This window comes from Pseudonaja textilis, chromosome 1, assembly GCF_049901715.1.
Source record: "Pseudonaja textilis isolate UNSWEBS1 chromosome 1, rPseTex1.2, whole genome shotgun sequence".
NCBI lineage: Eukaryota > Metazoa > Chordata > Lepidosauria > Squamata > Elapidae > Pseudonaja > Pseudonaja textilis.
In genome coordinates, this window is record NC_141990.1 from 2,507,834 (window position 1) to 2,521,461 (window position 13,628).

The 13,628-nt window shown below is 51.3% G+C and overlaps 1 protein-coding gene across 4 annotated transcripts in view; it reads right to left on the reverse strand.

Moving 5' to 3' along the window:
* Positions 1 to 222: 222 nt before the first annotated feature.
* The window catches only part of SLC6A4 (solute carrier family 6 member 4), a 65,875-nt gene continuing 52,469 nt past the window's right edge, over positions 223 to 13,628 (reverse strand). For all 4 annotated transcript variants that reach the window (XM_087924500.1, XM_087924505.1, XM_087924510.1 and 1 more), the window contains exons 11-14: positions 12,243 to 12,342; positions 10,615 to 10,715; positions 5,042 to 5,209; positions 223 to 2,935 (exon numbers count right to left, since the gene is read on the reverse strand). In XM_087924500.1, the coding sequence (XP_087780626.1) occupies positions 2,861 to 2,935; positions 5,042 to 5,209; positions 10,615 to 10,715; positions 12,243 to 12,342 (444 nt within the window). In that variant the 3' untranslated portion in view covers positions 223 to 2,860. The remainder of the gene's footprint in view (positions 2,936 to 5,041; positions 5,210 to 10,614; positions 10,716 to 12,242; positions 12,343 to 13,628) is intronic.

The window sequence follows — 13,628 nt, forward strand, 5'->3', positions numbered from 1 at the left end:
TAGGGCTTATATTGGGCGTATGTGTAAAAATCCAGCTAGGACTTGCTTTCAGGGTAGGTTATATTTTTTGGGGGGAAATGGTATATTAAAAAATAAGTGTTTCCAGTATCTAAAATTGATTAAAACGTGTCAAGCAACCAGCTGTCTTCATTTCAGCCAACACGTCCTCTTCCCCTCCCAGAATCTTTCCATTTTAGTCAATCATTTGTCACCAGAAAGGCGGAGAGTACAACTTCCATTTTATTGTCACACTCACTTTATTACAACATTACTTGGACGTTGCGAGACACCAAACGAAACACACACTCCACTTGGCACATTCCAGAAAGGCAGCAATGTAAGATAACAAGATAGGTGGCCTATCGCACCATCGAGCGCCTTGTTCTGTAAAAGAAAACTCCAGTTTTTTTTTTTCATGTATTGATTCCTCTGTACAAAAAAAAATGACAACGCACAAGTTCCAGGTTTGCACGGAATGGGAGGGGGGGCTTTGGCTTTAAGAAAGGCTTCAACCAGGTTTGTTCGACTTTGGCTGCTTTTAAGACCTGTGGACTTCCAATTCCCAGAATTCTGGGAGTTTGAAGTCCACAAGTCTTAAAAGTAACCAAGATTGGAGAAACCTAGTTTTAAAGCCTTTTCTGCAGTGATCCACTAACCCAGTTCTGCAGCCTTAAACACGCCAAAGAACCATTTGGACCCATTTCCCACAGAAAACAGGCCAAGCGAGCAGTGACTGGGAGGGGAGAGGCCAGCCAGTGGTGAGATCAGCCGATGGAGCCGCATATGGCTCTAGAGCCATGGGTTGCCGACTCCTGCACTAACCCGGAAGAAGCCAATTCTTCCGGATTAACAAATCCATTTGAGGTCTATTTTCTTGGAGACATTAGAGCAAGGGTCTTCAAACGTGGCAAGTTTTAAGACTTGTGGACTTCCACTCCCAGGATTCCTGAGCTAACATGACTAGAGGAGGAGGAATTCTGGGAGTGGAAGTCCACAAGTCTTAAAGCTTGTCAAGTTTGAAGACCTCAGCATTAAAGGATCCCACGAGGGAGCACATTCAAAGGAGGCAACGGCATCGTACATTCGGCCCACACCTTTGCTGTGTGTTCATTGATTTACAGGTAACAGAGAGGTTTCCTCACCTTGTTTTAGACAATATATTGTACGCACACACACACTAAACAGGTCGTCCCACCGGTTTATAGTTTAACCCTCATTAAAAATAAAAAGTCGTCTGTTAGAACAAGAAGAAACTTTCCTGCCAGGTTCCTGCAAATGAGGTCTTGTGGCAGTTCCCACGAGACTCAGACCCACCGTGAAAAGGCCTAGTAGACACCTATGCACGCTTGCACACTCAGGGTGGGGGGAGAGGAAGAGCCCGCTTGTCCTTCCCTCTGCTGCGGCTTCCCTCCGCAGGGGAAGAGGCCTCCAGCAAGAAGAGGCAGACTTGGGGCCTGGGTAATCCAAGTAGTATCTCAATAGTAGAGACTTTTAGTAGCTCAGGGTTGAACTTTGGGGTCCTGGGTGCTCTCTGAGCTCGGTGGTTTACTGGCAGTTGGGTTTCACAACCCAACAAGGGAACATCTTCAGTGGTAGAAGGGGAGGAGATGTGTGGAGAGGAGGAGGAGGAGGAGGAGGAGGAGAAGGAGGAATAGATGGGTCGTTGCTGCTCTCTGAGCTTGGTGGGTTTTTGGAGACATTTCATAACCAAACTAGGTAACATCATCAGTGCTAGAAAGGAATGGGTTGGAGGAGGAGGAGGAGGAGGAGGAGGAGGAGGAGGAATAGACGGGTCGTTGCTGCTCTCTGAGCTTGGTGGGTTTTTTGGAGACATTTCATAACCAAACTAGGTAACATCATCAGTGCTAGAAAGGAGTGCGTTTGAGGAGGAGGAGGAGGAGGAGGAGGAGGAGGAGGAGGAGGAGGAGGAGGAAGAGGAGGAGGAGGAATAGAAGTCCAGATTAAGGAGGATTCCATCATAAAATAGAATAACAAGAGTCGGAAGGGACTTTGGAGGTCTTCTAGTCCAACCCCACCACCATCACCTCCGCTTAGGATATCCTGAACCAGCCAAGCTAGACAGAACCGTTTTCAGATGTGGGATCCACACACACACACACACACACACCCCTCAATTAAGGAAAACCACACGAAACCACACACACACGCACGCGCGCACACACAGGGTTTTGTGCTTGTCTCTGTGGAGACTTGGTTTTCCAGCTGCAGGGAATTTAGTTTTGGGCAGGTGGCCTTCTTAAACTCAGCCCGCCCAAACATTAGGGGTTTGAGCTGGCCTTTGGCTAGGATTAAGCCAGGATCACGATGAACAAACCTGGATGAACCATTCCTGCTTTGGGGGTTTTTTTTGGGGGGGTTTCCTCTCCCCCATCCCACCTTGGAAAAAATGACACAACAGAGAGGGGTTTTTTTAATCACCAAGGGGTCACAAGGGACGAAGTTTACACCAAGGTGGCTCTACGTAGACACTTCTTAACTCGCACAGAGAGCCCAACGAAGGCCGGAGGGAAAACCACGCATGCATTCAGACAGCTCCAGGTCCAGTATATATATAATATATATATATTCACTTGCACTCAAGTGTTCCAAAAGAAAGTCCTTGGGCCATTGGGAAGAGCCCGGGGGGCCAAGCGGGGGAGTCCCCGTCCCCCCCACAGGGGTGTGGTTTTCTCTGGAATCGCGCATCGGTTTTCCTTGGTGGTCAATGCCAAGAACGTTTCCCCGGTGGACATTCCCGTCTTTGGAAGAGCGCCTTGGATAACAAACTAGGGGGACAGGATGCGGCCCCTTTCCTTGCCTCTCCCTTCTCCCCACGCCGTGCCCCAAATGTCGGGGTGACCTAAGCGGCATTCATGTGGATCCCATCGAAAGGAATCTCCGTGGAAGTTTCGGGCGTGATGCTCTTCAGGAGACGCTGCGGAGGAGACGAAGACAACGGCAGTGAGAGAGAGAGAGCAGCATTGGGCCCAGAGGGGGACAGGAGGCACCCCCAGTTCCTCCCTCATGGGGGCATGGGAGGGGCTTTCTTAAAGCAGGCTGGCTGGGGGATTCTGGGAGTGGAAGTCCTCCCCTCTTAAAGCAGGCTGGTTGGGGATTCTGGGAGTGGAAGCCCTCCCTCTTAAAGCATCCTGGCTGGGGATTCTGGGAGTGGAAGCCCTCCCCTCTTAAAGCATCCTGGCTGGGGATTCTGGGAGTGGAAGTCCTCCCTCTTAAAGCAGGCTGGCTGGGGGATTCTGGGAGTGGAAGTCCTCCCTCTTAAAGCAGGCTGGCTGGGGATTCTGGGAGGAAGCCCACCCTCTTAAAGCAGGCCGGCTGGGGGATTCTGGGAGTGGAAGTCTGTCCATCTTAAAGCATCCTGGCTGGGGATTCTGGGAGTGAAGCCCTCCCTCTAAAGCATCCTGGCTGGGGATTCTGGGAGTGGAAGCCCTCCCTCTTAAAGCATCCTGGCTGGGGGATTCTGGGAGTGGAAGTCCTCCTCTTAAAGCAGGCTGGCTGGGGGATTCTGGGAGTGGAAGCCCTCCCTCTTAAAGCAGGATGGCTGGGGGATTCTGGGAGGGAAGTCCTCCTCTTAAAGCAGCCTGGCTGGGGGATTCTGGGAGTGGAAGCCCACCCTCTTAAAGCATCCTGGCTGGGGGATTCTGGGAGTGGAAGTCTGTCCATCTTAAAGCATCCTGGCTGGGGGATTCTGGGAGTGGAAGTCCTCCTCTTAAAGCAGGCTGGCTGGGGGATTCTGGGAGTGGAAGTCCTCCTCTTAAAGCATCCTGGCTGGGGATTCTGGGAGTGGAAGCCATCCCTCTTAAAGCAGTCTGGCTGGGGATTCTGGGAGGGAAGCCCTCCCTCTTAAAGCATCCTGGCTGGGGATTCTGGGAGTGGAAACCATCCCTCTTAAAGCAGGCTGGCTGGGGATTCTGGGAGCTGAAGTCCTCCTCTTAAAGCATCCTGGCTGGGGGATTCTGGGAGTGGAAGTCCTCCCCTTAAAGCATCCTGGCTGGGGATTCTGGGAGCTGAAGTCCTCCCTCTTAAAGCATCCTGGCTGGGGATTCTGGGAGTGGAAGCCCACCCTCTTAAAGCATCCTGGCTGGGGGATTCTGGGAGTGGAAGTCCTCCTCTTAAAGCATGCAGGCTGGGGGATTCTGGGAGTGGAAGCCCTCCTCTCTTAAAGCATCCTGGCTGGGGATTCTGGGAGTGGAAGTCCACCTCTTAAAGCATCCTGGCTGGGGATTCTGGGAGTGGAAGTCCTCCCCTCTAAAGCAGGCTGGCTGGGGATTCTGGGAGTGAAGTCCTCCCTCTTAAAGCAGGCTGGCTGGGGGATTCTGGGAGTGGAAGCCCTCCTCTTAAAGCATCCTGGCTGGGGATTCTGGGAGTGGAAGCCCACCTCTTTAAGCATGCTGGCTGGGGGATTTGGGAGTGGAAGTCCATCCCTTTTAAAGCATCCTGGCTGGGGGATTCTGGGAGTGGAAGTCCTCCTCTTAAAGCAGGCTGGCTGGGGGATTCTGGGAGGAAGTCCACCCTCTTAAAGCATCCTGGCTGGGGGATTCTGGGAGTGGAAGCCCACCCCTCTTAAAGCATCCTGGCTGGGGATTCTGGGAGTGGAAGTCCTCCCTCTTAAAGCATCCTGGCTGGGGGATTCTGGGAGTGGAAGTCCCCCTCTTAAAGCAGGCTGGCTGGGGATTCTGGGAGTGGAAGTCCACCCTCTTAAAGCATCCTGGCTGGGGGATTCTGGGAGTGGAAGTCCTCCCTCTTAAAGCATCCTGGCTGGGGGATTCTGGGAGCGGAAATCCTCCCCTCTTAAAGCAGGCTGGCTGGGGGATTCTGGGAGTGGAAGTCCTCCCCTCTTCAAGCAGGCTGGCTGGGGGATTCTGGGAGTGGGAGCCCTCCCCTCTTCAATTTGCCAAGGTTGAGAAGTCCCCGAGTGGAGCATTCCACCTCAGAGTAGCTTCCTCTGTCGATGGACAGCCCCACCCTTTGTCTCCCTCCTGCAATTCCCTCCCCCGCCCCGTCCCCCACAGGCCCCACCTACCTCTTTTAGTGTCCCCGGAGTCCTTGCCAACCGATAAACCATGTAGGCAGGGATGCAGATGAAGGAGGAAGTCCCAATGCAATAGCCCAGCACCATGGTCCAGTAGGGGTAATTGTAGTCAAAGAGGCGGATTTCCGGAGGGCTTGCGACGAAGCTGCAGAGAATGAACTGAAGAAGACCCCCCACCATCAATGTCTCAGCTGGTGGGGCAGAACCCAAAGACTGAAGCTCCAGACCTACCATCAGTGGTCAGTCTGGGCCTCTCGGACCTGGTCAATGGGGCAGAACCAAAGGAAGCTCCAAATCTACCATCGGTGGTCAGTCTGGGTCTCTCGGACCTGGTCAATGGGGCAGAACCCAAAGACTGAAGCTCCAGAGCCAGCATCAGTGGTCAGTCTGGGTCTCTCGGACCTGGTCAATGGGGCAGAACCCAAAGGAAGCTCCAAATCTACCATCGGTGGTGAGTCTGGGCCTCTCGGACCTGGTCAATGGGGCAGAACCCCAAGACTGAAGCCCCAGACCCACCATCAGTGGTCAGTCTGGGCCTCTCGGACCTGGTCAGTGGGGCAGAACTGAAGACTGAAGCTCCATACCCACCATCAGTGGTCAGTCTGGGCCTCTTGGACCTGGTCAAAGGGGCAGAACCCCAAGGCTGAAGCCCCAGACCCACCATCAGTGGTCAGTCTGGGCCTCTCGGACCTGGTCAATGGGGCAGAACCCCAAGACTGAAGCTTCAGACCCACCATCAGTGGTCAGTCTGGGTCTCTCGGACCTGGTCAATGGGGCAGAACCCAAAGGGAAACTCCATATCCACCATCAGTGGTCAGTCTGGGTCTCTCAGACCTGGTCAATGGGGCAGAACCCAAAGACTGAAGCCCCAGACCCACCATCAGTGGTCAGTCTGGGTCTCTTAGATCTGGTCAATGGGGCAGAACCCAAACACTGAAGCCCCAGACCCACCATCAGTGGTCAGTCTGGGCCTCTCGGACCTGGTCAGTGGGGCAGAACTGAAAGACTGAAGCTCCATACCCACCATCAGTGGTCAGTCTGGGCCTCTTGGACCTGGTCAAAGGGGCAGAACCCCAAGGCTGAAGCCCCAGACCCACCATCAGTGGTCAGTCTGGGCCTCTCGGACCTGGTCAATGGGGCAGAACCCCAAGACTGAAGCTTCAGACCCACCATCAGTGGTCAGTCTGGGTCTCTCGGACCTGGTCAATGGGGCAGAACCCAAAGGGAAACTCCATATCCACCATCAGTGGTCAGTCTGGGTCTCTCAGACCTGGTCAATGGGGCAGAACCCAAAGACTGAAGCCCCAGACCCACCATCAGTGGTCAGTCTGGGCCTCTCAGATCTGGTCAATGGGGCAGAACCCAAACACTGAAGCCCCAGACCCACCATCAGTGGTCAGTCTGGGCCTCTCGGACCTGGTCAGTGGGGCAGAACTGAAAGACTGAAGCTCCATACCCACCATCAGTGGTCAGTCTGGGCCTCTTGGACCTGGTCAAAGGGGCAGAACCCCAAGGCTGAAGCCCCAGACCCACCATCAGTGGTCAGTCTGGGCCTCTCGGACCTGGTCAATAGGGCAGAACCCCAAGACTGAAGCTTCAGACCCACCATCAGTGGTCAGTCTGGGTCTCTCGGACCTGGTCAATGGGGCAGAACCCAAAGGGAAACTCCATATCCACCATCAGTGGTCAGTCTGGGTCTCTTAGATCTGGTCAATGGGGCAGAACCCAAACACTGAAGCCCCAGACCCACCATCAGTGGTCAGTCTGGGCCTCTCGGACCTGGTCAATGGGGCAGAACCCAAAGGAAACTCCATATCCACCATCAGTGGTCAGTCTGGGCCTCTTAGACCTGGTCAATGGGGCAGAACCCAAAGACTGAAGCCCCAGACCTACCATCAGTGGTCAGTCTGGGTCTCTCAGACCTGGTCAATGGAACAGAACCCAAAGGGAAACTCCAGACCCACCATCAGTGGTCAGTCTGGGCCTCTCGGACCTGGTCAATGGAGCAGAACCCAAAGACTGAAGCCCCAGACCCACCATCAGTGGTCAGTCTGGGTCTCTCAGACCTGGTCAATGGAACAGAACCCAAAGGGAAACTCCAGACCCACCATCAGTGGTCAGTCTGGGCCTCTCAGACCTGGTCAATGGGGCAGAACCCAAAGACTGAAGCCCCAGACCTACCATCAGTGGTCAGTCTGGGTCTCTCAGACCTGGTCAATGGAACAGAACCCAAAGGGAAACTCCAGACCCACCATCAGTGGTCAGTCTGGGCCTCTCGGACCTGGTCAATGGAGCAGAACCCAAAGACTGAAGCCCCAGACCCACCATCAGTGGTCAGTCTGGATGGTGGGATCTCCACCAGGAGGCATCAGGGCATCTGGTCCAGAAGAAGACTATAGATGGAATGTTTTTCCCTCCAATCTTTCAGCCCGTTTAGACCGGCCTGAGTGATGCCCCCTTTCCCAACTTTTATTCCCATGGTTGGCTTCCCAAAATCCTGAAGGACCTGTCTATAATCTTCCCCAACCCGCCCTCAACTCCAAACTCCATCTTAGCTGCGGAACACCAGAGAGATCCTGCAAACGGTCCCTGGCACACCCTTTCTTTTTTTTCTCATTTAAATTCTGTTTAACGTGCCGGCAAGGCTGTGGATTTTAGCCCTTGTGGGTGCTTGCCTCTAAAATAAAACAAAACAAAACGGCGAGCAAAGAACTCGGTATTTACAAGGCCCAAAGTATCCTCGTTAAATTGGAGGAGTAAATAACTTTCCATCTTCCCAACTTCGCTATTTGCTCGAGGCCTCATCAGTAAAAGGGAAAAGCAAACGGTTGAACAACAGGGAAGAAAGTGTGTGTGGAGTTTGCTGGCTTATTCTTGACCTAACCTCAACTTCCCAGAAATTAAAAATTAGTTTGCAACCTCCATGGAAACTCACACACACACACACACACACAGAGGAAAACCTCTCTCGTGTTCCTATTTACTCTGTTCTCAACAACCGAGCCATCACAGTTTGCGGGACTATTTTTCTTTCTTTCTTTCTTTCTTTCTTTCTTTCTTTCTTTCTTTCTTTCTTTCTTTCTTTCTTTCTTTCTTTCTTTCTTTCTTTTTTCTTTTTTGCACGCTCGTAAAAAGCTCGCCCAGGGAAAGTGAACAGGAAAATGTGTTCTTTTCGTGTGTGCATGTTACTAACTGGAGGGCAGACGTCATGCCACGTGATCCTGGTTAGCCCTTTTTATTCTTAGCAATAAGGCGCTGCTAAACAAACATCCATCACACCAGCAAAGGTTGTTTTCTCCTGGTCGGGCAGCAGACCCAGGAAATGTTGGCCGCCTATCATCCTTATCTGGGTGTCCTGTGCGTCGTTTAAATTAAAAGTCTAATTTTGGAATAGGGAGTTAAGCCTTTGTTCAGAAGGGGTGGCAGCGGCTCTTGTCAAACCAACCCAAAAGGAGAATATGCATGGAAGTAGAATATGTAACGGCTGGAAAAAGAGAGGAGGAAAGAAAGCAGGAGAGAGAGAGAGAGTGTGTGTGTGTGTGTGTATTGGGGGGGGGAATGAAAACAATTAACAGTTAATCAGAGTGGGAAGGGACCTTGGAGGTCATCTAGTCCAACCACCCCCTGCCCAAGCAGGAGACCCTACACCGCTTCTGACAGATGGGAGTCCAAACTCTTTCTTGAGAGTCTCCAGTGATGAAGCTCCCACAACTTCTGAATAACAGAATAATAACAGATTAATACGAGTTGAAAGGGACCTTGGAGGTCATCCAGTCCAACCCAGGCAAGAGACCCTACACCATTTCTGACCAATGGCAGCCCAGTCTCTTCTTGGAAGCCTCCAGGGATGAAGCTCCCACAACCTCTGAAGGCAACTTCTGTTCCATGGGTGGATTGTTCTCCCTGTCAGAAAGTTCCTCCTTATTTCCAGATTGAATCTCTCCTTGTTCAGTTTCCATCCGTTATTCCTTGTCTGGCCTTTGTGGGCTTTGGAAAACATCTTGACCCCCTTCCTCCTCTCTGGGGCAGCCCCTCAAATATTGGAAGATGCTCTCCTGTCTCCCCTGGTCCTTCTCCTCCCTAGACTAGCCAGGCCCAGTTCCTGCAACCGTTCTTCGTACTTTTTAGACTCCAGTCCCCTCATCATCCTGGTTGCTCTTCTCTGCACTTTTTCCAGAGTCTCAGCATCTTTTTTATAGTGTGGTGACCAAAACTAGCTGCAGGACTCTAGGTGTGGCCTTACTAAGGCTTTGTAGAGGGGTATTAGTACCTCCCTTGACCTTGATTGTATCCCTCTGTTAAATGCAGAGGAGAGTCTGCAGGAGAGGCTGAAAACAGGATGGTGACTGCAGCAAGTGGGACGGAGGCTCCAACCGGTTGGGGGCATTTCAGATAAAAACAGCTGGAGCTCCCATCACCCGTTTGTGGACACCATCTTGGTTTATGTGGAAGAGGAGATTTGGAGCTGAGTTAAACCCTGGGGTCTTGGGTGCTCCCTGAGTTTGGCTCCGTCCTTGCAGACGTTTCGCACCCAACCAGGGAACCTGATTAGTGTTAAAGGGGAGGAGGGACTATAGTATATCAATAGTAGAGACCATGAGTAGCTCAGGGTTGAACTGCAGAGGAACAGCTGATCGTCCTCTCCTTCCTTCCTTCCTTCCTTCCTTCCTTCCTTCCTTCCTTCCTTCCTTCCTTCCTTCCTTCCTTCCTTCCTTCCTCCTCCTTTCCTTCCTCCTCTCCTTCCTTCCTCCTCTCCTTCCTTCTTTCCTCATCTTCTTCCTTCCTTCCTTCCTCCTGGGAGAAGCAGTAAGATGGTGAGGGGGATCCCAGCACAGCTGATCGTAGGAACAGCTGATCATCCTCTCCTTCCTTCCTTCCTTCCTTCAAGGCAAAGCAGTAACACAACAAGGGGATCTCAGCACAGCTGATTATAGGAACAGCTGATCGTCCTGTCCTTCCTTCCTCCTCCTCTCCTTCCTTCTTTCCTTCCTTCCCTCCTCTCCTTCCTTCCTTTTCTTCCTTCCTTCCTCCTCCTCTCCTTCCTTCTTTCCTTCCTTCTAGGTGAAGCAGTAAGACAGCAAGGGGGATCTCAGCACAGCTGATCGTCAGAACAGCTGATCGTTGGTAGGGGGAAACAGGAAATTAAGGAGTGACGGGGGGGGGAGAATGCAGTCCGCAATATTGTGCATGGGCGGGAAGGGGAGGGGCGGGTGGAGAAGGACACGGCCAGCCAGGGACACGATCTGCTCGTTCTCTGAACTACGCCGCATCATAACTACGGGTTCCACAGAGCCTGTCCGAATTGGTAGAATCCCACCCATGAGGAAGGGTTTGCAGGGAGGAGGAGGAGGAGGGAGGGAGGGAGGAAGGACTGCGGGGGCCTTGGTGCTCTCTGAGCTTGTTTCCTTGCAGACATTTCATTACCAAACTAGGTAACAGCATCAATGTTCTCTTTGCAAGGCTTACTGAGCGCACTACCCCACTTCCTTCTAAGCGCTGATGATGTTACCCAATGACCACGGGATCCGTGGTGCCCTCAGATGGTTTTCCGGCGTCCTACTCACCAGGATGAAAGCTGGGCTGATGACCACCCAACAGATCCTCCAGAACCAGCCAGGGACGAACCCCAACATCTCCTTCACGTCGCTGCAAAATTGGGTGACCCCTGTGGAGGGAGACAAGGAAGGAATGAGAGCCGACGGCCGAAGCACATGCGAAAGGTGGCGTTTGGGTCACACCAGTTCAAGCCCTGGGAAGCGAAGGAACTTCACAGCTCCCGTGTCCAACTTCCTGGCCCCCACGGTAGTTGCAACCTCTGTGTGTATGTGTGTGTGTCTCTATTTGTGTCTCTCTGTGTCTCTGACTCTCGCTCTCTGTTTCTCTCTCCCTCTCTCTCTCTCCCTCTCTCTATCTTCCTCTCTCTCTCTCTCTGTCCCTGTCTCTCTCTGTCTGTTTTTCTCTCTCTGTTTCTCCCTCTATCTCTCTGTCTCTCTTTCTGTTTCTTTGTCCCTGCCTCCCTCTCCCTGTCTCTGTCTGTCTCTCTATCTTTCTCTTTCTGTCTCTCTCTCTCTGTGTCTCTGTGTCTCTCTTTCTGTCTCTCTTTCTGTTTCCCCCTCTCTCTGTCTCTCTCTCTGTGCGTCTGTCTCTCTCTTTCTCTCTGTCTCTCTCTTTCTGTCTTCCCCTCTGTCTCTCTCTCTTTCTCTCTCTCTCTCTGTGTCTCTGCCTCTCTTTCTATCTCTCTGTCTCTCTCTTTCTGTCTCCCCCTCTCTCTATCTCTCTCTCTCTTTCTCTTTCTCTCTGTCTCTGTCTGTCTGTGTCTCTGCCTCTGCCTCTCTCCCTCTCTCTCTGTCTCTCTCTGCCTCTCTTTTTCTCTGTTAAAACCTTGATGCCTACAAGAAGAGCGCTAGGAAGAAGCAGGCATCTAAATGCAGGTATCGCCTGAGTTCCTTGTGTTTATGGAAGCCCCACCATCACATCTACAGTAGACATGGGCTCCTTCCCCTTCTGCGTGGTGAGAGATATTTATTTTTATTTATTTATTTTTATTTTATTTATTTATTTTGATTTGTCAATTGCTTACAAGATAATAGGTATAAGTATATAGTTAGTTATGAATACATGAAATGGGTACATATAAGAAAAATAAAAGAAACAATAGGACAGGGACGGTAGGCACGATTGGTGCGCTTGTGCACGACCCCTACAGACCTCTTAGGAATGGGGTGAAGTCAACAGTAGACAGTCTAAGGCTAAAGTTTTGGGGGTTTGGGGAAGAAACCACAGAGTCAGGTAGAGGATTCCAGACATTGACCACTCTGTGGCTGAAGTCGTGTTTCCTGCAATCAAGTTTGTTGCAATTAACCTTGAGTTTGTATCTATTGTTTGCTCTTGTGTTGTTATGGTTGAAGCTGAAGTATTCATTGACAGGTAGGACATTGCAATGTATGATTTTATATACCATACTTAGATCAGACCGAAGGCGGCCTAGTTCTAGATTTTCCAGGTCTAGAATTTCGAGTCTGGTGGCATAAGGTCTTCTGCAACGAGTAGAGGAGTGGAGAACCCTTCTTGTGAAATAACGGGTGGTCACCAGGGCCCTGCCCCCCCCCCCACTGGATGCTCCCCAAGGAAGAAGCCACCATGTCCAACCTATCGTCCCCCACTATGACGTGAAGGGGGGGGGGGAGCTTACCATAGAACCAAGCCACGGCGATGGATTCCAGAAACACGACGGCTATCACGGCCGGCCCCGTGGCATATTCTTCAAAGAGTTTCACCACGTAGGCCCCTCCCTGGGAGGAAGGAAGGAAGGAAAGGAGAAGAGGAAGTGTTGGGAGAAGGGAAGGGGGTCTCAAAAGCCCCCCAGGGCGAGGAAGTGCAGCTCATTCAAACACTAAAAGAAGAAATGTCCCACGTGCCAAAGACAAAAGAGTCGGGAAAGGCACTTTCTCTTTATTGATCTATTAATTTGACAGATTTATTTGCCACTCGTCCCACAGTTGAGGCTACCCTGAAAACTTCAATAGTTATTTATTATGTATTGGGGGCGGGGGGTCCTTGGTCATCTCTGAGCTGGGTGGTCTTGTTGCAGGCGTTTCATCACCCAACTAGGTAATGCCTTGAGTGCTAGAAAGGAGGAGGAGAGGGGTAAGAGGAAGAGGAAGGAGAAGGAGAAGATAAAGGAGGAGAAAAAGTGAGGAGGAAGAAGAAAAAGAGGAGGAGGAGGAGGAGGAGGAGGAAGAACAAGAAGAAGGAGCGGGAGGAAGAAGAGGAGGAGGAGGAAGAAGAAGAAGAAGAGGAAGGGGGAGGAAGAGGAGTACAAGGAGAAGGAAGAAGAGGAGGATAAGAAGAGGAGGAAGAAGATAAGAAGAGGAGGAGGAGTATGAGGAGGAAGAAGAAGAGGAAGATAAGAAAAAGAGGAGGAGGAGGAGGAGGAGGAGGAGGAGGAGGAGGAGAAAGAAGAAGAGAAGAAGAAAAGAAGAAAAAGAAAAAGTGAGGGAGAAGAAGAAAAGGAGGAAGAGGAAGAAAGAGAAGGAAGAGAAAGAGGGAGTACAAGGAGGAGGAGGAGGAGGAGGAGGAGGAGGAGGAGGAGGAAGGAAGAAGAAGAAGAAGAAGAGGAGGAGGAGGAGGAAGAAGATAAGAGGAGGAGGAAGAAAGAGGAAGAGAAAGAAGAAGAAAAAGAAAAAGTGAGGGAGAAGAAGAAAAGGAGGAAGAGGAAGAAAGAGAAGGAAGAGAAAGAGGAGTACAAGGAGGAGGAGGAGGAGGAGGAGGAAGAAGAAGAAGAAGAAGAAGAAGAAGAGGAGGAGGAGGAGGAGGAAGAAGATAAGAGGAGGAGGAAGAAAGAGGAAGAGAAAGAAGAAGAAAAAGAAAAAGTGAGGGAGAAGAAGAAAAGGAGGAAGAGGAAGAAAGAGAAGGAAGAGGAAGAGGAGTGCGAGGAGGAGGAAGAAGAAGAGGGAAATAAAAGGAGGAGGAGGTGGAAGAAGCGGAAGCAGAAGGAGATTGTTTTCCTTACAGACGTTTCCTTACCCAACTAGGTAACATCATCAGTGTCACAGCAAACAATAACCAACGTTAAGCA